Source organism: Nannobrachium achirus (genome assembly GCF_963921795.1).
Source record: "Nannobrachium achirus genome assembly, chromosome: 21".
In the NCBI taxonomy this organism is placed as follows: Eukaryota; Metazoa; Chordata; class Actinopteri; order Myctophiformes; family Myctophidae; genus Nannobrachium; species Nannobrachium achirus.
The window spans coordinates 39,204,085-39,228,527 of NC_137828.1; the positions used below are offsets into that span (position 1 = coordinate 39,204,085).

General features: G+C 43.5%; 1 protein-coding gene across 2 annotated transcripts in view; it reads right to left on the reverse strand.

Annotated features, from left to right (window-relative positions):
• Positions 1-1,331: 1,331 nt before the first annotated feature.
• Positions 1,332-24,443, reverse strand: part of lmbr1 (limb development membrane protein 1) — a 73,153-nt gene continuing 50,041 nt past the window's right edge. For both annotated transcript variants that reach the window (XM_080752005.1, XM_080752006.1), the window contains 5 exons: positions 16,882-16,955; positions 16,473-16,563; positions 15,646-15,712; positions 4,341-4,502; positions 1,332-3,720 (listed from right to left, as the gene is read on the reverse strand). In XM_080752005.1, coding sequence (XP_080608131.1) covers positions 3,635-3,720; positions 4,341-4,502; positions 15,646-15,712; positions 16,473-16,563; positions 16,882-16,955 — 480 coding nt within the window. In that variant the 3' untranslated portion in view covers positions 1,332-3,634. The remainder of the gene's footprint in view (positions 3,721-4,340; positions 4,503-15,645; positions 15,713-16,472; positions 16,564-16,881; positions 16,956-24,443) is intronic.

Here is a 24,443-nt window from a genome sequence, read left to right on the forward strand (position 1 = left end):
TAAAACTGCTTGGCCTGTAATGAGACCAACTCCCAACCTTAGAAATCACAATATGCAGAAATACTATAAAAGGAAACTAGAAGTGCTTGTTGCGATAGAAACAGAAGCCCAGAAGCTATGGTGGAAGATTGTGATATTATGACCTCTGATCACCATTGTGTTCCAAACAATACAAGCACTTTGACATTGAGAGACCCGTGCAGAACCCAATGTTACCATTTGTCAGTGGCTGAATGAATTATGAAGTACAGGAACAGATACAAGCCTCAAAGATGGTTATTGTAGCCATCTCATCCATATTCTGTAATTACCTTAAAAGGGATAGTTCTACTTTTTTGGTTTGTTTAACATTTGTGTTTGATATCACTCATCCCACGGATAGTCAAATATCTTCTTTTCCTTTTTATTGGCACAATGGTTACTGAGAAATGTCCACTGAAAGCTTGTTAGCATTTTGTCACTATGATAATGGCCACAAATGGGGTCAGCCTACTGTCTGACCATTAACATTAGCATTGCTGCAAGCCTGGTGGATTTCTGAGTGTAGAGCCAAACTATTTGACAAGCACCTTGGCATGTGCAATATCAAATATGTAAAATTGGAACTATCCCTTTAATTATTCTCTGCTTTAGCATATCAGTAACTTTGGATCATCTTGATTTTTCACAGTGTATCCTAATCTGAATGTATAATGTTGTTTTTGAAGATGAATCGAATCAATGATTGCAGACAGCAAATGGAACAGGACAAGCCAATATGTTAGAAAAGCAAGCACACTGTCTGCTTTCAAAGACTTGTGGATAAAGCTGCACTTTTTCCCCGATATCAGATTTGCTAAAAGTTATAGGGCCTAGCAGTGGCGGTCAATTTGTGCCTCCACGGATAGAAAGTTTAGAAACCCCATTCATTTACCCATAGAGATTTCTGAAAATATTGATACGAGAAGGTTGTCTTATTTTAAGCCTGGAACCAAGCCGTCCACGCTCCTGGTGAATCATGACCATAACACAGGGGTCTTCAACGTTTTCAGGCTAAGGACCCTTAGTTGAGAGAGATATGAAGCAGGGACCCCCACATTTTCAGAGATTCCGTATAGTTTCATTGTTTGACAGCACAATCATGTATTTTGGATTCATGTCAATTTGTGTATTCAGATATTTAACCACTTGAACGTTCAATACTTAATAAAGTTGACCTTTCACTATGTACTTCGTCTGCTCTTTTTCCCCTCTACACCAAACTTCTTTGCCAAAAAATAGCCGATCTACAAGCTCACAACGCCTCACGCTGTAAGGCGTTGTGAGCTTGTAGATCAGCTATTTTTGGCTAAAGTTTTTGGATAGCTTGGTTCCAGGCTTGAAATAATTAATATAAATGTTTTGGGAAATCTCTATGGGAATGAAAGATATGGGGTATCTGTGGAGCATACCTAATTGCACGTACATCGACAGTGGGCCAAATAAACTAATATTAAAAGCTGTAGAGCACCGTCCTTTACCTGGAAGACGGTGTGCGGGCTCTACCTCTTTTAACACATTCACCGCCAATGACGTAATATGACAAGTTCTTTTGACGCTAGATGGCGCTGTTTGCTAACCTATGAGTCACCATTTGTTTCTGAGCCACATTTTGCAAACCATACATTCCAATCGCAACATGTCACTGAACCAGCCTGCAGTCAGCTCCGTGTAACTATGCATTGGATTACCGCCACCGGTAATCTTTCATTTCCTATTTAGTTTTGATTTCCTCAAACAGGGGAACTTCTGTTAAACTGCTTTTTAGTTTCTTAAATAAAATCCATCAATGTAAAAGTGTCCATGTGCAAAGAAACTCAAAAAGGTTTCGAATGCATATTCAATATACATATATATTTTAATTCCTTTTCTCTATACCATGTCACATTAACGACCTTGAAAACACATCACATTTACATCGCCATAAAACTACCAGCTTGCTCAGGTTTTTCGTGGAATGAACCAGTGCGGATAAACGGAGCTCCACAGCCCCATTGTGTGGAACTAGAAAAGGTTCACTTCATTCACTTGCAAAGAGCAATGTCCACAACGTTATAGCCGGCAGATTTTCAGCTGCAATTTTCAGAGATGTACAGGGTTTCACAGTGGTCTAGGGACGCAATGCACACGTGTGCACGTGCGTGCGCACAAACAAACACACAGGACGGCGCACAACGAGAGACAACCTACGTACTGTATAACACGAAGCCTGTGAGATGGTCTTTCTATAAGGCATTAAAGGTGGTGCTACAGACGGAGAACATCACACGACACGTAGGGCCTGAGTCACCAAGTTTTCGTACCAACTGCACGGTTCGCACATTTATAATACAATAGAGGTACAAAATAATTGGTGCAAACTGCTTAGTGAGTCAGTCCCTCAATAGGCTAATGGCCTAACTATTTACATCTAAATAATGCAAAAGACAAGAGGTATGAAACATAACACATTATGTACATAATAATAAAACATTTTACAAAAACAGAAAGATGGACATGGACTCTTCTTAAAAAGCCACTCTAGTTTCCACATCTGCAGAGCGGTCTAAGTTCAATGTAGAGCACCTAAAAAAGTTCCTACCTCAAAGTGATGACATCTTTCTATATTAAAGCGCACTTCAGTAAAGCCAAATAAAAGAACAAAATATAGCACGTAAGTGCTAAAATTAGAGGCCTATCAGTAAGGAAAATTATGCAAATGCTTACATTTACATTGTAATAGTTGAGTGCCATTTTATGTGCTGGCTGCGATGGGTGAGAGAGACTAATACATGTCAGCACACTCTGAAGAGTACCTCTGTATTTTCACATTTTGAGATTAAAGCAAATCAAAAGCACAACTAAAGAATGAGACATTGATGGTTTACCACACGCTCCGTTTACAATGACGCCAATCAAAAAAGTCATACAATGTAGACTATACGCAGTGAATGCTCCGTCTATCAACTGATGCCAAGTAACTTGACAAATGCCAACGATAAAATAATAATAATGACATCCTTTTAACAAACTACCATATTTGGGGTTGGTTGGGGGCAGTAACAACTGTCACAATGAAAAGCAGAACAGGTTATGATGTTTTATAAAAAACAAAAAGCTTGACTTTGAAACGGGGCATGAGAACTTAAGTTTAAAAACTAAAACAAAACTAAAACAGCCAAAAGAAAACAACTTGTCTCACAGTTGCTTTGTCCGATAATGTAGCCTTGTGGTGTTGAGGTGGGCCGTAGCAGAATGACAGGTATACAGAGCAGCAGGGGGAAGATAGTGTCCTCTGAAGCCCAGAGATGGGTGGCTTTAGAGTCACCAGTCACGGTTTGAGGTCAACGTCAAGGTCACTGCAGTGATGCCAGTTCTATTTCATGCCACCGTCTCCTCAATCCTCCTGGTCCCCGCTTCCACCCGAGACACAGAGGATGGAATGTCATGAAGCTAAATTGCTCTCAGCCTCCGTTCTTGCAGCATCCGTCAAGACACCGTCTGGGTTTAATAAGTCTCTTCCTATCCTTTTCACCTTTCAGCAGTCGGGCAGGACTGGAAATCTCCCTTTGGCTGCGCTATGATGTGTGTGTGTGTGTGTGTGTGTGTGTGTGTGTGTGTTGATCTATCGTCCCTTTCACAGAGTTTTCTGATGCCCGTTGGCGGAGAGCTTTCCAGACTCAGGGTCAGTGGGGCTGTTTGACAGTTGCAATTTATCCAGACCTGGGCAGGGGGAGATAAGGGAGAGAAATCTCATTAAAGAAAAAAAAAAAGCCTCAGACTTTTCACTTAGACGGAGGTATTGATGTGCCTTTTCTCCCCTCGGCACCCCCTGTCTGATATTTCTTAACCCTATCACTCTCTGCGTATCAAACATGTCACAACAGGCCCCGGAGACTAGCCACCATCTTTCCCGTCATGTGTCATTCCGGACACATTGGATTTGTCCGCAATTTCCTCCATTTTGTCACTCCAGGTCCCTGTGTCTTGACATGAATCAACACACTCTGCTCAAAGCCACAGAAGAGGATATTGCTGTCAGTCCCGCACGCCTAACCTCTGTGGACATAAAACTAAGGATGGGATTGGTTTGACAAAGTTTTATTACTGCATATAGGATGGACGTGATTGCTGTTATTCTACGATGGGTCTGACATCACAAAAGGCACTGTTACTTGTGCCTAAAATTGCAGGATATTAATTTTCAACAGTATTCTCGAGGACACCACATGTGGAATTCCCCATTGTACTTTTTGGTTGGTGGAACCGACAACTCGCTTAAAATATGGACCTGGGGTCCCATGAATAACACATAATGAGATGAAACACACTGATAATGTTACCTAGGGCCTTGAGGAGCTCTTCTCGTATCGCTGAGGTGAACTTCCTGACAAGGCAGAGCGTTGTCACAACTGCAAACAACATGTTGTATGACAGGACGATGTAGAGGTTTCCCAGCCAGTTAAACCTCCCGAAGTCTCCCAGGAGATCAAACCTGGTGATACCTGTGAAGGGTATAGTCGGACGTGTCAGCATTTCAGAGACGCTGTGCAATTATAATAAATAAATCGCCACTGAGAACAAAAAATACCCGAAAGCCACACTATTGCGTGTTGTCACCAGCAGCTTCATTAGCGCACATTTGTAACTCGCCGAAACGTTGTCATTGTCAGCATTCATATACATGTAGCTGATTTGTTTTTTTCTACTGTCAAAGCCTGAATCAACAAAATATGTCATACCTTTACTCAAAAGACTATGATTAAAACTAAATCAATATTTGCTGTCAAAATGAACACTGCGGGGAGCAGTTAGGGGTCAAGTGTCTTGATCAGGGATACTTTGACACAAAGACTAGAGGAGCCGAAGATCAAAATGGCCACTCTACCTACTGAGCCACTGACAAATTGCTTCTCACTTCAATTCATGTTAACATGAGGTATTTTTTAGATATGGCCATCTTCCTTGGTAGCAATAACAAGCTGACAGCACTAATAATTAACCACTTGAACACCAACATCCATATTCTTGTGTTACAAGGGCTGGGATGCGATTAAAATGTTTAATCTAATTAATTAGAGGCTCTGTGATTAATTAATCGCAATTAATCGCATTTTAATCGCACATCGATATTTGACCTGAGAAGCATTTTTTTCAAGTAAAACACATTTTGTTGTACGAGTGAATCAACAAGTGAGTTTTTTTAATCTAAATTTCGCATCCACTGGGCAAAGCAAAGCACTCTGATCGGCTACTTCTCCCTTTGCGTTTGTTGTCTCTTCTTGGTTGGTGCAGCGCTATGATTGGTATGCCCGAAACTGAAGGTTCTGTGGTGCAAAAACTAAGTGCGATTAAAATGCGTTGATTTTTTTAATCGCGTTAATTTTCTGTAATTAATTAATCGCAATTAATCAGTTAAAGTTCCAGCCTTATTACAAGCTCACAACACCGTGGATCAGCTATTTTTGGCAAAGCGATTTGGTGTACACATAAAAATGTGTACAGAGTACAGGTAATTTACTTAACACTACTGTAGGTGGTTGTTGCTAGGCACTTCCCATTCAAGTTCTATGGTACACATGTGGCTACGAGACAATTGCTAGACTGTTGCCAAGTGGTTTCCAGGCTTCTGATCTCTTGAAAAACCTACGTTATCCACCTTGCCTGACATTTCTCCATTCTTTCCTCCCTTCTGGAACCACCATTCTAGGTCCTGTGTGAACCCAAAGTATGTTGTTTCCATTGTTTTAAGTAAACCAGTTTTTCCTTTTCATGCTTACAATGTGTTCACTAATTAAATAAAGAAGAACTAATTATGAAAAAAGGGGAGATGACATGCACATCCAACTCGAGTTGGGCAGGTGCTGAGCGAACGAGTAGAAAAAAATAAACAAAAACACTCGTTGCACACTGTGGGCTCACATGCGAAAAAGTGCTTTATTGCACCAAATAAATGTTGTGACGTTTCGAGCAACACTTTCGTATACGTAGAATATGTAGTTCTGACCCTGATTTTCATGTACATAGAGCTGATCTAGAACAACGTTTTCTGCAGAGAAATTATAAAAAAGAATGGGTTACACAAGCTTCTGAACGTTTCCAAAATATCACACAATCTGAGTGTCTTAACACTTATATTTGAGGTTGCCGTAGGGCACTACACAGGGTTAATCAGGCAAGTAGATGGGGAAAATAAGTGTTTGTTACTGTTTATATTAATAAATAATGCTCATTATTTTGCTCGCGCGCTGGTCTTTATTATTTTTGTGGTCCCCCATTTCCTTCTGGGTTCTTATAGTGCTCGCTTTGTATATATTGTACCAATGTGTAGAATAACGGAGGTACACTTTATGACGGCTCTTCAGCCCGATGTCAGTGTTGTTCACCTATGGAGTTATACTCCTTATTTCAACTGTTTTTATTGTATTAGTAGTGGTCCTTGGTGTTAGGGGTTTATATATATATATATATATATATATATATATATATATATATATATTTTTTTTTTCCTTCTTTTTTTTGTACTTAAATATGACCATTGCAAATGTATTATACTTGTCTTTGCATGTCTGTATTATCATCCTTATACACACCTTCAGTTAGGACATTTGACTTTTTGTATTGCCTGGTAGACAATTAATTATGTCTTAACTTTTGATATCTCTGACCACTCAGGTGGCAGTGTTTTGGTCACATGTATAACTATCCACAGCTGTACCCCATGTGATCGTGATTGAATGTTTGCTGGTGTTTGTATAATTATGTGCTCCTCCCAATCTAACTTCAGTCTGAAGAAGAGCAGTGTTGCTCGAAACGCCACAACATTTATTTGGTGCAATAAAGCACTTTTTCGCATGTGAGCCCACAGTGTGCGAGTGTTTTTGTTTATTTTTCTAAGAACTAATTATGCCACATTCCAAAAAAGGTCTAGGAATCAAGATTTTTGGACAGAATCTCTAGGCAAACATTTGGTGTTTTTATTTTTTTTCCAAGCACCCCTTCACAAAACAACTATTGTGTTCATAAGCAAAACCTCTTCTTTCTCCACAAAGGCACGGGACTATAGCGAATGGGCCCATTTAGGAATGTCTGCCCTGTCTCCAGTTGAGGCTCTCCGAAGAGTGTCTCTCTTCAATGGCCCATCTCTTTCAACAAGCCAGAAAGGCCAAACTGAAAGAAGGGCTTACATGCCAAAAACCATTTGATGTACATTGCATGCAGAATCTCAGGACATGGCTGACTGAAGACGGATGAAAACAAACACTAAACCTGTACAGACCTCTATGTAAATGACTTTGCAAACAGTTGTCGCACTTCCTGGGAAAAAAAGGCTCTGAAAGACTCCTAGGTCCGGATCGTGTCCATTCTTTTCACAGGGAAGGTTTCCGTTTGTGGTCTCATTATAGGAGTCATTTTCTTAGCGTGCAAAACAAGGCGGTACGAGAAAAGAAAAAGACGCCACACCCGAGCCAAGGCAGTGCAGTCTTCAATGGAACCACAGTCACCTGTACACACATCCACCTGAGTCAACCGCTGAGCTAACTACATATCTAATTCAAACAATAAACAAGCACAATCTTGTAGGTTTCCGCTGTGCTGATGGCTTGTGCAATTCCTGGCAGATTTCGACCCCATCAGAGATGGGGAAACATCCATGGAGAGGCGCTTGGTGCCTGATATAACCACGGACGGCACCATACCTTATTCCATATGTTATTACACAATGGGAGAGGCATTATATAATATTATAGCAATACAAGACAAAATAAAAAGTTAAAACACAGATTTAAGAGCTTTCTGCCCAACTGCAACGATATGAAATCATGGACATGCACTGAGGGAGCGTGCACTGTCTGGGGTTTATATCCCCTCCCCAATGAACAAGCAGTAGGTCAGTGACGAGGACCCAACCCCTGCTGAAAGTGTGAACCTGCCTAATGTATTTTTGTTGGAGCCCCCGGACCATTATGAAACTTTACTTGACGATTAACTGTCGTTCAAATAGTAGCTTCTGTCGTTGAACACTGTCTGGAACATCACGAATAAAACATTACACTTCTGGTTTGGCTTTTAGGCTTCATAAACTCAAGTTGCCCAGGGCAGATATGACAAATAACTTTTAATTTTATAACTTTAAAAAACATGAATAGTGGACATAGCCGGTGTAGCTATTTCCACTATTTCTGAAAATACATACTTTTTCCAATAAATTACCGTATTTTTCAGACTATAAGGCGCACTTAAAAGCCTTTAATTTTCTCAAAAAACTACAGTGTGCCTTATAGTCCAGTGCGCCTTATATACAGTATGGATCATTCATTGACATTGACATTCCCTTTAGCACAGCTCCATCTGTTGGATGCATAACGCAACGGTAGTGTCTATTATGTGCGCCTTATAGTCCGGTGCGCCTTATATATGAAAACAATTCGAAAATAGACCATTCATTGACAGTGCGCCTTATAGTCCGGTGCGCCTTATAGTCCGGAAAATACGGTATAAACAATAAACGATTGTTTCCAAAATGGAAACAATCATTTACGATTATCTCAAATAATTGCGATTAGATGATGAAGTAATAATTGTGGCAGGCCTAGCCCCGGCCAAACCAGAGGTACCTACTTGCTGTGCCAGTAGGTCAGTTTGTCCCCTCTATGCCACCCAGGCGGCACCCGTCATCAGTGTTCTCACTAGCATTATCTTGTTTGGTGAAACTCTAGGTTTTGTTGGAATGCTTCCTAGTATTGCAGCAGGGAGACATTATAAACTTGCCCGGGAAATCCAGAAGTTGTCGTTTCAAATCATAATTATAATTTTATAAATCATCATCAAAAAGTGGCACACTGTCTCTGAACATTTTATAATTCCCCTGTAGTATCTTCACAACCTCTGCTCCTCAGTTAGATTAGTCAATCGATTGAGTGTCTGGAGAGATGTATTTACAGTCACAGTAAGCAGTTTGTGAGCATCCAGGGCCTTTAACTAAATTGCCTGTGAAGACACGGAGGGAGAGAGATGATGGAGCGCCTTGTCTCTTGCCACTGCAGCTAAATTCAAATCTAATGCCAGAGGTTTTGATCTTGGTTTGGTAATTTGAGGAAATCTAATTGGAGGTAAAGAAAAAGAAAGAAAGAAAGATGTTTGGCATTTGAGTGGAAGACATTAGCGTGCCGCTGGCAATGATAATGCCTCTCTCAGAAGCCTGCCCCTGGTCCGCGAATGCTTCTGATGCAGGGACGTGCAGAGAATGTTAGAGAGGTGGGGGCTGACATTTCTAAAAGGGCCTTTTGGTGAAAATATTGAAAATAGCAGGTTGTCTATTTTCGGTACTTGATACCACACTAAACTAAGCATAAGAAAGGCAATACTGGAGAGGTGGCGTACAGCATTTATTCCAGTACACAGTGAGAGCAATTCTTTTAACACGAAATGTTGCATTCAAGTTCAGGAGAGTTTGGACAAGGCAATTCTCTTGAAGGCTGCCTTCAGGTATGGCATGGAAAGAGGGCATGTCTTTCACCATAGTAAAAACTGGATTCATGGTCTGGAGAGGGCACTTTTTACAGACAGGTAGCAGGGCAGGGGCTCAAGCCCCCTTTGATGTCTATGTGTGCATATGTGTGCATGTGCCTATTCTGATAGTGTAGTGCTGTCAAAGTGTGACATTTTTTCTTAACCCATTATTACATGAGGCCGATTCTTCAAAATATGATTTAGAAGACATTTAATGTCTTCTAAATCAGTAGTTTTCACACTTTCAAGATTTTCCAAGAAATGTGACGCTCTGTGAGCTTGTACATCTTCTATTTTTGAATAGCCAAGAATTAATCTAGAATGATGCTTTCCCGGTCTTAATGGCTTAAATACCAGTAAGACGCCTAAGGGAAAAATGGGGCGAAGTCGCGCAGAGGGCGAGGACGGAATTCACACAGGACGGAATTCATTATTAATATATTTCAGACCAGTTACCCATATATGGAGATCCTTGATACCATATATGGAAATCCATGTATATGGAGATATGGACATATTGGTTGGATCGGCGGTTCTACAAAAAAATGTTGTTTCATACAACTGTACACTGTGCAAGTACAGTAACGGCAGGGGAAGCAGTTAAGAACATAAGCAAATGAGCTATCCATGTGCAAAAGTTGGAGTCTGTAGAACCAACCGTGTGCTGTGAGACCCCAGACATGCTTACTCGGTTACTCGTTATGTGAAAATCTTGTGAGAGTCTATTACGTCTGACAGCATACAATCCATTTTATGCCCATATATGGAGATCCCTGACTGTAGAACCAACCTTGTGTTGTGAGACCCCAGACATGCATCTGTGCGTGTCAGTATCTGTCTCTCAGTCCTTGATTAAGGGATTCTATTAGTGTGGCTGCCCTAACAGGGCATCATCTGGGAATCAGATGTAGAGGTCAGCTCTATATATGAGATCTAGGTGATGATCCAGTTGTCTCCATGTATGGATATCCAGGGTTTGATCTTTGATGAGGTGATGTCACAATGTCAACAAAATGTAGACGTTACAGAAGGACGTACTGAAAAGATGTGTCGGTCGCAAATAATAACTATTTGGAGCACGCATTTCGATAAACAAATTAAGGTACACCCGAAAAATCGGGTGGATGCTACATTTATCATTGATCAATGTAAACCGATATTCTGCGCATGGAGATGGTATTATAATGATAATAATTGAATAGCCCTCTGCTGATTAAGGATAGCCTTGCCATGACAGTTTCTCCTGTACTCCCTCATTGTGCATTGGTAGCTTTGATGCTTAAGACTAACAGGCATGTGCTTGCAATGTTATGGGTTTGAATCTAGCTGGTGACCCTTTTCCACCATTAGATTCTTTTATTTTTTTTTGGAAAAAAAGAAAAAAGGAAAGTGAAATGGGACATTCTACAATCCCACTACATAATCAGAATCGCCCCAAAAAAATGCGTGTGTGTGTTTCCATCTGTAACTCCACGTTCAGCAGTTGTTCAATTGTCTAAAAAACATAATACAAAAATCAATAACGCATGTACCTTGCCCAACATCAACTTTATCACCTTCAGATGTGTCTCTACTTCTCATAATCCCAAAATGTTTAAAATTTTTCCCCACATTTTGGCCTGTAGGCGGCATATTGCGCAATCCATAGTTGGGAGCGAAGTGTCATTATCATCACCAGGTCTCAGGTTACAAGAGGGAAGGGGGGGGGGGGGGGGGGGTCAGATGCACACACACACACACACACACACACACACAGAGAGAGAGAGAGAGAGAGGGGGGGGGGGGATCTAGAACAAGAATCAAAAACATAGATCTAGAACACAGAATTCATAGTTCTAGAACACATAGAATTCATAGATATAGAACACAGAATATGTACAGTACAGTACAGCAAGGTACAGTAGAGTACAGCAAGGTACAGTAGAGTACAGCAAGGTACAGTAGAGTACAGCAAAGTACAGTACAGTAAGGTAAAGTACAGTAGATTACAGTAGAGTACAGTACAATAAGGTACAGTAAGGTACAGTAGAGGATGGATGGATGTGGATGGATGGATGATGGATGGATGTGGATGGATGGATGTGGATGGATGGATGTGGATGGATGGATGTGGATGGATGGATGTATGGATGGATGGATGGATGGATGTGGATGGATGGATGGATGCATGGATGGATGGATGCATGGATGGATGGATGGATGGATGGATGGATGGATGGATGTGGATGGATGGATGCGGATGGATGGATGTGGATGGATGTGGATGGATGGATGGATGGATGGATGCAAGGTACAGTAGAGTACAGCAAGGTACAGTAGAGTACAGCAAAGTACAGTACAGTAAGGTAAAGTACAGTAGATTACAGTAGAGTAAGGTACGGTAAGGTACAGTAGAGGATGGATGGATGGATGTGGATGGATGGATGATGGATGGATGTGGATGGATGGATGTGGATGGATGGATGTGGATGGATGGATGGATGTGGATGGATGGATGTGGATGGATGGATGGATGGATGGATGTGGATGGATGGATGCATGGATGGATGGATGCATGGATGGATGGATGGATGGATGGATGTGGATGGATGTATGTGGATGGATGGATGGATGTGGATGGATGGATGGATGGATGGATGGATGTGGATGGATGGATGGATGGATGTGGATGGATGGATGGATGGATGGATGTGGATGGATGGATGGATTGATGCATGGATTGATGTGGATGGATGGATGGATGGATGGATGGATGGATGTGGATGGATGGATGGATGGATGGATGGATGGATGGATGGATGTGGATGGATGGATGGATGGATGTGGATGGATGGATGCATGGATGGATGGATGGATGCATGGATGGATGGATGGATGGATGTGGATGGATGGATGGATGTGGATGGATGGATGGATGGATGCATGGATGGATGGATGGATGGATGGATGGATGGATGTGGTTGGTTGGATGGATGGATGGATGTGGATGGATGGATGGATTGCCATTTACACTATTTTGCATTTTGGAAAAAACTGCATATTTAATGTTGAGCTATCCTAAATTTGTATTGCTTAGCTGCCCACTGGACTGTATCCATCTCTGGGTACAGGGGACTTTCACATAGGAAAGGGGGCCAGGCCCCCGCAGGGGGCTTTTTTCTAGTCTACATAATGAGTACTTTTACTGTTTGTACCTTAATTTGCTGGTGCCCATGGCAACCCGCCATTTTGCCTACCTTCGATGTCCTGGCAGAAAAAGAAATCTGAGTGAATGTAATCCAAGCATGTCCTGTTTATTTCGCGAAAATTTTTTCTTTCAGTCAGGACCGTTTTTTTATCAATCCTGCGCCACAGCGTTTGTGTGACGGCCGGTAGAAGAGGCCGAGTTTTGAATGTGAAAAGAAAAAAAGGAAAAGATCCGGAGAAAACTGCATGTTTGTGCAGCAGCTTTACAGGGCAGTGAACGAGGCAGACAGCACTTCCTGGTCACGTGATTTCGCGCTGCATTTTGGGAAATGGAGTTTGTTTCATCACCGCGGTAGCCAAGTACAGTAGCTACAGTACAGTATAGTTTACTGTACAACGCGTCAAACGCGTCGATGGGCACACGTAAACATCAAAGAGATTGGCGCGTTGACACCACATGGGCATCCGATGAGTTAAGTACATTTTGATTTTTGATACCAATATGTTTACTAGTAAATTTGTAATTCCGGACTTTTCTTGTAACAGAGTATTTCTACATTGCAGCATTGATACTTTTACTTGAGTAAAAAAAAACGTTGCACTTTTCCCAGCACTGCTCTCTTCCCATCGACATAGCAGTAATCGCTGCTTCGAGAACATAACGAGGAAAATGGGATTTAAAAAAACTAAAAACAAACTTTCTATCTTTCTGGTGCTCTTAAACAAACACATAGGGAAAAGCGGGCATTTGTTCAAAGGGTCTGCTGCCTCTTTCGGGGCCACGTCTCTGTTCCTCCTGAAATAAAAATGGTGTTATGGGCCTCTTACCCAAGCCTGCACTCTAACCCCCATCGCCGCTGCAGAGGAACAAGCAGCACTTCTGTCTCTCAACACCATTACAGGTCCCACGAGCCTAAATAAAACATCATGGAATCCCAAATGGCTGGACTGTATCTTAAATGGTTAGGGCGGCAGCAGCAGAAGCAGCAGCAGCCCTCTTTCCCGAGTCTCAAAAATGGTCATAAAATCTCTGTGCGCTCTGTTCGAATTACTTTGTTAAGCTGTGCAAATATTGCACAAGAAATTACTTAAAAGGGGCAAGCTGGTCGGTATACAGTATAAGCAAAAACTGAATTTAGCCCTGTATTTTCCACACTGTTGTGCATCGTTCCTCTGCCTTTATGAGGGGGGTTTTACGTCTCACAAACCCGTGCTCTATTCTCAAACTCCTCGAATGCTGCATAAAGTCTCCCTTCACCTTGACTTTACTTCCCTGCACGTTTTCATTTCTCCCCTAATGTAGAGGGGTTGCTCTCTCTTTAAACCCATCTAATGCGTTTATTCCTTTTCATCTATTCAGTGTCACAAAGCAGAACCTGTTGATGTTTTGTAAAGCTTCCAATGACGCACTGTATGCTTGCTCTGCACCTCTCTCTCTCTCTCAGACATGCAGTAATGCTATTTGAACAGCTGTGTCTGCACTCTGCATGTTTATTAGTGCCATTGTGATGCCGCAAACCCCTGTCATTTTTACCCTTTCTCTCCATTCTCCGATCACTATGGGAAACTATAGAGGAATTCAACTTTCTAACCTTAACAGTCCGTGTGTGTCTATGTGTAAGTGTGTGTGTGTGTGTGAGAAAGAAGGCTGCTGCCCACACTGCTCTCCCTCTCGATGTGGTCAGCTGTTAGCATGATGTACAGACTAATCAACTTTCCTTAGGAAAGTCTCGTCTTATCCTTCATTTAGTAAAGTCTTGTCTTGTCTACATTTCTTAAGAAAGTCCCAGTGCATTATCACAGCACGTTCATGTCATTAGTGTGACACCAATGATTCAGTCAGATCAGCTTTAAAAGCCACTAAAAACTGTGACGGAATCAAGCACGTTTGATTCATTCACCAGTCCTCGAGGCACTTTTGTCTGTGACAGTCAGCAGCTAATCTCAATTTTCGCTGAAGAACCGCCCACCCATAATTGTCTCAACAAATGTGTTCTGCTTCTCTTTTTCTTGCTCAGTACAGACGAGGACACACACTGCACTGTGTTATATATGAGTGTTATATTGGAAAAGTAGTTTACTTTTGTGGTGTTCCTCGAATTATTCCAATGTGCTACACAATGATTGGCTACCATAATGAGGACTCTCACGGCTCAATAGATGTTGGAACCGCAGTGAAACATCCTGAGGGAATCCTGAAATTAGTCCGCCCCGGAGATTTTTAGTTACTTACCTAGACGTCCTTGCCTGGTTCTAGACCATAGACCCCGCCCACTCTCAGAGTGGACTGTTTCTCTGGTCTGGAGCTGAGTACATGAATCGGCAGTTTAGCAGCCAAAAACTGCGGCTGATCCAATGAGCGCAGGGGGTGGGGTTGGGTTTAACGAATATCCAATCCGCGCAGCAGTTGAAACGATTCAAACAAAGTTTACACACCACCAGGCAGGCTGAGGCAGGCACATACACACGCTGATTTCACCAAGCTGTTAATGTTGATTACATGTTTCTGGTCGCAGTTCTGTGTGGAAGCAGTCACTGGCACAGAAGAGACACAGAGACACACACACACACACACACACACACACACACACACACACACACACACACACCGCGACTGTGCGTCGCGATCACCGTGCGTCGTGATCACTCGCGCGCGTGCACGCTCGCAAAAAAGTCCCTCCCCCGTGAATTGCTCAGAATAGGGCACAGTTTTCAGACTAAAGCATGAGCTGAGTCTGAAATCAGGCTATAGACATCCTTTATGACAGAAAGAGCAGTGAGATTCAGATAGTGCTCTCTGACAGCAAGTTGTAAAATGCACACCTGGCATTAAGACATCAGTGCAAACTTCAGTGTCATTTGAAAACCTTTACAGTACATGTTGCGGCCTGGTAGGGATGACACAGTTTGCATGCACATGACACGCACAGGCTCACTCACACAACTCACCTAGCGTTCTGGACATCACTGGCAGGGCTGAACTCAGCACCAGGATTGATACACAGCAACCAATGATCTATGGATCAGAAAGGACAGGATAAAAAAAAGAGGAGAAAATTTAAATTTCCGTCTAGTTTTAGCAGTGATGCGCTCGCGGGCGTGCGCACGCACGCGCACACACACACACACACACACACACACACACACACACACACACACACACACACACACACACACACACACACACACACACACACACACACACACACACACACACACACACACACACACACACACACACACAGCACTTGAGGTTAAATAGGTTCCACATATTGTACAATTAGTACCTCTGAAGTTGCTCATTACCAGGTTTGGCTCTTTGTGCGTTCAAGTCCTTTCACGGAGGCGTCATGGCTACTTAACAAGCCTCTCCGTGCTCTAACTCATTACCAAGTGAATTGATGCCACCAAGGGCCAAACAGAGCACACATCCTTCACCCCCCCCCCCCCCCCCCCCCACCCCTCCAATCCCATCCCATTCCACAAAAAACCCTGTTCTCTCTGATGTACAAGAAAGGAGCTTGCACTGTGTCCCTGTTTACGCAACCACACAAACAAATATTGGATGGATGGACTAAAGCCATTGAGGGGGGACTAAGGAGCGAGGTTGGACTATAGTAGAAAGAGAGGGAGGAACAGAGACAGACAGACTGAGAGACAGACAGGTAAATGGAGAAAGAGGGACAGAAGAAGAAAGATCTCTGGACTACAGGGCAGGGAAGAGAACAAGGCCTAAATACATCAGCACTTTGTGACCTCCCCGACCCCATGCTTGCCGTTGTCATGGTGGTGTCATCCTTCCTGGGGGTGAGGCTCTCGAAGACCCGCAGACTGTAGAAGCCGACGACCGAGGACACCATCAGGTAGCTGTCCGGCAAACCAGTCAAGGACAACCTCCACTGGGAGGGAAAACAGATGAATTTAAAATGTTTTTTTTCCCCCCTGTTTTTGTTTCAAGTTTGCACCTTTTCACTCGACGATAATAGGTGATGAAACAGCCAAGAAGGCGTCTTCCGGGAGATTGTCTGGCTGAGCTATGTGCTGAGTAAACAAGACTGGCCTGAGAATGTCGCTCTTGGCTGTGGAGCATGAGACCCCAGCAGGCCACGGACAAAGCTGGAGGTGGGGGATGGAGGGGGGTACAGGGAGGTGAAGACAGTGCGATGGGTGTCACTGAAAGGATACAACATGAGAAGGATCTCCAGGGCCGCCTGAGCCACGCCAAATGTGGACAACGAGATGTTCCCGAGACCTCGATCCTGCAAGACAGAAAGACAAGACGGACACATAAACATATCACACAAGTAAATAAAGGAAAAGGGGATAAACGACATCAGCGCGGGCTATTCTGCGCACGCACACATGCTATTACAGAACTCCTGCAAAGTAAGGAGTCGCTGCATGAAGAATTTCCCCACTTCAGACAGACAGAATCAAATTGGCAAAGTAATGAATGGAACGAGATGAAAGAGGCCCTTTTCAAATCACTGTCGATCATACACTATGTGAACAGGTGTTCAAACAAAAACGGCACATTGCTTACGGTAAGGAGAGTGTACAGACGGAGAGCGTGCCAACAACATAAAAACAACGACACAAATACTCCGGCAAACATGCCAGGCGTTTCCCCTCGCCGTTTTTTAGACATACATCTACATACAAAAACCACAGAGGCTGGGCATCTGTGCTGTCAAATGATAAATATTTGCTTTTGTCAAACTTGGCATTGGCGGGGAGTCGTTTTAAGAATAGGGCGTACTGTTATCAAATGGATCAGCGCTGGAGTGAACCTTGACAAACAATAGTTTCTGCAGCGGTCCACCTGCATCACTGCATTACATATCGTTGCCGTCGGGCCGAAAACCTCTTATCTCCACATTCAAAATGAGTGTTTTTATAATTTATGATACTGGATCAAACTACATCACACAAAAGCACCAAAAGTAGCAGATCCATAAGCTTGAAACGTGGCACGGAGCATCACGTTTTGAGCTTGTAGATCTGCTACTTTATTTGAATCCTGAAAAGTAACAGTTTTGGACATGTGAGGTTTCCACCCGACGGAGGCGATATCTATACAGCGGCTGACCATTTTCCACCGTGCACATATTGTACATGTCAGCAGATCGCTGCTTTACAATATATACTGTATATATATATATATATATTTATATATATATACTTAAGACGCCAAGAAAAAGTATGAAGGGAGAGAGAGAGAGAGAGAGAGAGAGAGAGAGAGAGAGAGAGAGAGAGAGAGAGAGGGAGGAGGAAAAAAAAGCAGGCTGGCAGGTTGTTTCACGCCTTTTTATGCAACTGTCATCTGTGGGAGCTTACTGCAGAGCCTTGGTGCAGAGCCCATCTCTTTCTCTCTCCCTCTCTCTCTCTGGGAATTAGCAGACACCATCTGATGTCATTTTATAATGGAGGGAGGGTGAAAGAAAAGGAAGGGGCACCCAACAACACAGCCACAGTGTGAATTTAACCCAGTGGGTAAAATTGGTACACTTGTATGCACTGTCAGGGGTGTCACACCAAATTCTGGGCCCTGGGAACAAGGATTCACTGCGGGCTCCCCATGCATGTTCTTCATAGGGGAGGGGGTTTAACCAATTTAGACTGGGAAGTGAACGCATTATTACGCATTATTTTGTGCTTTAACTATTGAAAAATAGCAGATATACAAGCTCACAGCACGGCACCGAGTGCTGTGCCGCGAGCTTGTAGATCTGCTATTTTTGAAAAATCGAAGTATTTGGCTACGGACTCCCATCTCAAAATATTTTGTTCCAGGGACCCCCCAGAATTTTTTTTTAGTTACAAATGTTTGCTTAAAAAAATACTTTATATTCAAAAAGTTGCAAAAATGTTCACGACTTTTCAAAAATAGCAGATCTACGAGCTTGTATATCTGCTATTTTTCAATAGCTAAAGCAAATAATTAAGGCCCCTCCACCTCCACTTGGGCCCTAGTAACTCAGTCCCACTTCCCCCCCCCTTGTGACGCCCCTGGTGTCACAGTTAAATGAACGAACACTAAGGATTTTCCTGTGGATGTATATACAGTATGTGTGGATGTATATACAGTATGTGTGGATGTATATACAGTATGTGTGCGTGCAGGATAGCTACCTTTCACATTACACCTCCTTTCAACTCTGTCCTTTTCATACTTGCGACAGGCGAGGCAGAGATGGATATATGTGGGTACATGTGTTTTTTGGGATAGGTTTGTGTGTGTGTGTGTGTGTGTGTGTGTGTGTGTGTGTGTGAGCGCGCGCTTGAGTACTTGTAGGTTTGTCACTACAAGCTGCCATAGCCCAGACAGCAGACGCATGGTTGGATTTGTTCCTTCTAGGATTAGCGCCTCGCAACACCTGTGTGCAGGTGAGGTCGTCAGCTGCCACATTATGCACACACACACACACACACACACACACACACACACACACACACACACACACACACACACACACACACACACACACACACACACACACACACACACACACACACACACACACACACACACACACACACACACACACACACACACACACACACACGGCCCGACCAGTCTCTTTCAGGTGCGCCAAGTCCGTCGCCACACTTTGATGTCAGTGGGGAATAGTTCTTAATGACAGATAATAACCTCCCAAAATAATCACGGATTAGACGGGGGCGTTCAACTCTTTATCATCATCATTATTCCCAGGAAAGAGGTGCTAACTGACAGGGAACAAAGTGTCATCGGCCAAAAGTTCAGAGGTTGTGAGCCAAGAGTGTGTGTGTGTGTGTGTGTGCCTGCGGTAAAGTTTGTACGTACAATTACGCTAGTGTGTGATTGTGAACATGCTAGTGCCAACCGCATCATCCAATTGACCCGTTTATGTAATTACAGTGCGGTGGCTTCTTCCACACACAGAGGAGAGGGCCGGCAGTTACCGCTTTATTGGTCCGTCTTAAGAGTGGCTGCTCATCAAGCTGTAAAATGCTGTGTCCTTTGACGGAGACACCTCCACAACTCATCATCCCCCCTATCCCTTGTCTCCACATGCTCCTGCTCCTCCTCCTCCCTTTTGCTCTTCATCTCCCCACCAGGGAGGTGCAGAGAATGTTAGAGAGGCAGGGGCTGAAATTTCTAAAAGGGCCTTTTGGTGAAAATATCGAAAATATTTTTGGTGCTTGATACCACACTGGACTAAGCATATAATCAAGTCAATACTGGAGATGTAGCGTACAGCATGGATTTCTACACAAGGAGGGCAATTATTGTGGGCTCGCCAGAAAGGCGAGAACACTATGTTATCTTCATTATTGCCAGACCCATGAAATGGGTAGGCCTACATAAGCAAATGTCGGTCTGTCCGGGTTTTCTATATAAAGGGTATATATGATGATGACATGATGATGACATGCCTACAAAAGGCATGATGTCATAAATGATGATGACAGACAGGGGGTTGGCAGAACCGGGGTTCTGCCAACCCCGGTTCTATAAAGCCTATAAAGGGACAGACAGCCTATAAATGTACCATTAAATTTATAGGCCCAGAGGGTTGGCAGAACCGGGGTCTGGCACAACCAGGTTGACCTGGTCTAGTTGCCAGACCCATGAAATGGGTAGGCCTACATAAGCAAATGTCGGTCTGTCCGGTTTTTCTCCATAGATGGTCATGATGATGACATGATGATGACATGAGGGAGGGATAGACCGACAGACAAAGCCTTCATGTCATCACTATGACATGAGGGAGGGACAGACCGACAGACAAAGCAAAAGGCTTTGTCTGTCGGTCTGTCCCTCCCTCTTTTCTCCATATTTGGTCACAATGATGTCACAAATGATGATGACATGAGGGAGGGACAGACAGCCTATAAAGGGACAGACAGCCTATAAATGTACCATTAGATTTATAGGCCCAGAGGGTTGGCAGAACCGGGGTCTGGCACAACCAGGTTGACCTGGTCTAGTTTATTTACCAAGTTCCGCCACAACAGTACAAAGGCAGGGCCCTTAGCCAATGAGGTGCAATTGAGGTGCGGAAATGACAGTTAGCACGCTGCAGAATGTAGTCACGAGCGAGCCCACACTGTTTCGTAGGAAAAGTATTTCTAGTTTCAACATAAGATGCTGCATTCAAGTTCAGGAGAATTTGGACAAGGCGATTCTCTTGAACACTGCCTTTAGGTATTGCAGCATTTGCATTTCTTTCACCGTGGTAAAAACTGCATTCATGGTCTGGAGAGGGCACTTTTTACAGAGGAATAAAAGGGCAGGGGCTCAAGCCCCTTTTGATGTCTACGTGTGCACGTGCCCGCTCCCCACCTCCTCCATCTCTGTAGGAGCTGACTGGGGGGTGGGGGGCTTCTTACGCAGTATGCTAAGGGACTCTGTGTGTGTGTGTGTGTGTGTGTGTGTGTGTGTGTGTGTGTGTGTGTGTGTGTGTGTGAAGGATGCTAAGCACAGAGGGAGGGATAGACAAACATTGACAGGGCACTTCCATTGTGCTGCCCTCCTCCCTCCCCTCCAGTGCCTCCCCCTGCCAACATCACCATATCTGGGCCTCATTTGACTTTCCCACAGTCTGGACTTTCTGTTCTCTCCCTGCCAGCAGCAGCACCTAGAGCAGGGGTCTACAACAGGGGGTACTCTGAGTTACTACAGGGGGGTTCCTTCAAATCTTCCAATCTTTTGAGCGGTGGTCACACCGTCTCCATAGCGTGGCCGTGTGTGTATCCGTCCGTCTATGTATGTGGGATTGTGGGTGGGTCCGTATGTAGCCTAAGTACCCCTGGTGACCAGAGAGGTGCTGTTGAGTCTAGTCTGCCCTGAGCATCAACTGCAATACCAGTGGTGGCCTGAGTGACATGGATGGATGGATGGCTCTCTCTCTCACACGCAAGCAAGCAAGCAAGCACCCCCCCCCCCCCCCATATATATATATATATATATATTTTATTATTATTATTTTTTTTTTCATATTCTTTTAATATTTTTTATTATAATTATTATTATTATTATATATTTGTTTTGCTGTTGCGCAGCCTCCACGACCACCGCTCAGTTCACACGGGTGTGATTTTTTTTTATATTAACAACTTGAACCCTAGCGTCCATATTCTGCGAACTGTGGCCGAAAATAGCAGATCTACAAGTTAAGTTCACAACACGTCAACGCCTCGCAGTGAGCTTGTAGATCGGCTATTTTCGGCAAAGAGGTACTTGAACCCTAGCGTCCATATTCTGAGAACTGTGGCCGAAAATAGCAGATCTACAAGTTCACAACACGTCAACGCCTCGCAGTGAGCTTGTAGATCGGCTATTTTCGGCAAAGAGGTTTGGTCTCAACTAAGGGGTCCTGGGCCTGAAAACGTTGAAGACCCCTGACCTAGAGCCCACAACCCCCTCCTCACCCCCTGACTCTTAACCTCATTTTCATCTCCTGCGTGTGCGTCCTCCTCGCTCCCTCAGACTTGCCCTTCACTCTCACTAGACTCTCGCCTTCGACGCGCACGGATGCTAGTAAGTACGCTAGTGCATTGGCTCTCAAAGTGGGGTCTGGGGAACCCCAGGGGTCCTTGAGCGAGTTCCAGGGGGTCCCCAGCTAAATGATTGTTAGGAACCAAATGGACCCTTATTGGGTATGTAATTCAGAGAGTGAAATAGAATATAAATTGAGGTCTCAAAGATAGAAATGTATCATTAAGGGGGTCTTTATACCAGGACGATTGGAAACGCTGCCGGTCTCGTTTTGGGTTTATTACCCAAAAAACGTCGCATTTACACCTGGTTGTTGGTTCGTTTTTCTGTGTTTATACGACAAGTTGACAACGCATGAATTCAAGCAAAATGTGTCATGTTCCCAGCCTACATAGGCCTATACTGTGTATTTACCCTTCAACTATAAAATATATATTGTTTTTAATGAGACATGCTTTGTAATTAGGCTATGCTCCCAAATCCATATTATTATCTTCTGTTCGCATATTCAATGAGTCCCGCAAAAGGAGGTTTTTAGCGAGGTGAAGTGAAACACCAACAAAAGTCACCTGGAAGATGAAGTTCGGAACATTTATAGCCTATGGAGCATATTTCTGGACATTATCTATCTACGGGGATGGGCTATATAAAGTGAGTTCTGTCTTCTATCTGCAACACAGAAGTAGACCTATAACGCAACATGCTGCGAGGCAGCGAACGCAGTAGCCTACAGAGGCACATATGGGTATGGTAGTCTACCATACCTTGATTACAAGGGGAAATAATAAAATGTACTTCTTAAAATAAATTCATCATGCCTGTTGCTAAGTATTGGCAACATGACTGGTGTATTGCATGCATGCCTTCACACGTGCAAGACAACAGCCATGTTGCCATACCTTTGCATTTGCAGAACTGACGCTGCTGGCGGCCAGCAGCGCCGGAGGAGGAGGAGGAGGAATTTCTTTCTTTTTTTTGTGACATTATGAGCGAGTGGCCTATTCGTGGACTCTGACTGGACAGTAAAAGTTAGGAGCGATAGGAGGACGTTTTTTTTGTGATATGAGCAGTTTCTTTTATCTGTCTGTCTGTCTGTCTGTCTGTCAGCATATTCATTACTCGTGTGAGTAGCCTAATTGCAAAGCATCTGGATAAGTCACAATAATTACCTTGAGTGCGCTGCATCTGTGACGTGGGATGTAGTCCACATTTTGAAGAATTAATCCAGTTTTTAGGTAAAAACAAGGGGAATGCATTATTGCCTGGAATACCATAAATGTTACATGATAAAGTGTACAGTTTACAGCTCCTCGCTGTCAATCAGAACAGCGCACGGCTGCACTGCAAGTGGATGGATCTGCACATGAAGGCAGAGAGGGACGCACAACTATGGGCTTTAATAATCATTAAATGGTCGGTCTCTTGGAAACTCGGAAATAAATGGATTTAATAATTAGTTGGCTGAGAATGGAATACTGGTTTAAAGTAACTTTGATGAGAGGAGAGCTGTTGGTAGCCTAGTGGGCTTGCGACTCCTGTCAAACGAGCTGTATAGTAGCCAGCTGCGCTAAATACTAAATTGATCGGACCTACATAATCTTTACGTCTTTTGCTGGCAGTTGTAATTGATTGGTTTGGAGAAGGATTCCAATTGTAGGCTATAAACATTTTTAAAAGGCTTTCATATAGGCTAGCCTACTCCTGATATTTTCCAAATGAGGTTTGGGCTAATAGATCACTATGTGTTCAGTTTTGGCTATTTTCTGGGTTTTAATTAGGCCTACAACAACACAAATAATAATAATACATTTTCGGTTAGTATGACAGACTGACACTGTATGCAGCAGGGGAGGGGGAGCAGGGGGCTATGACATCATCGCACTCTCCCTCGCCGCCGATTTCCTATATTACACCGGTGCGAAACCAATGCGAAACCGCAGAAATGCACTTTCAGAGCCGAATTCCGAAAAGTATCGGTTAGGGTCATGAAACCGCGTCTCCGTGTGTCAAAATGGCCGAATCAATAGTAAAAACTATCGTCTACAAAAAAATCGACCTCATGTAATGACCCCCTAAATGGGGGTGCGTAGACTAATGCATGTCAAACTGGGGGGGGGGGGGGGGGGGGGGTCCTCGAAATTATAATGGTTGAGAATATTCTCCATTGGGGGTCCCTGGCATACCTTTTCAAATGGGGGTCTGCAGGCTAATAAATGTCAATTTGGGTGTCCTTGACATGAAAAAGTTTAAGAACCACTGCAGT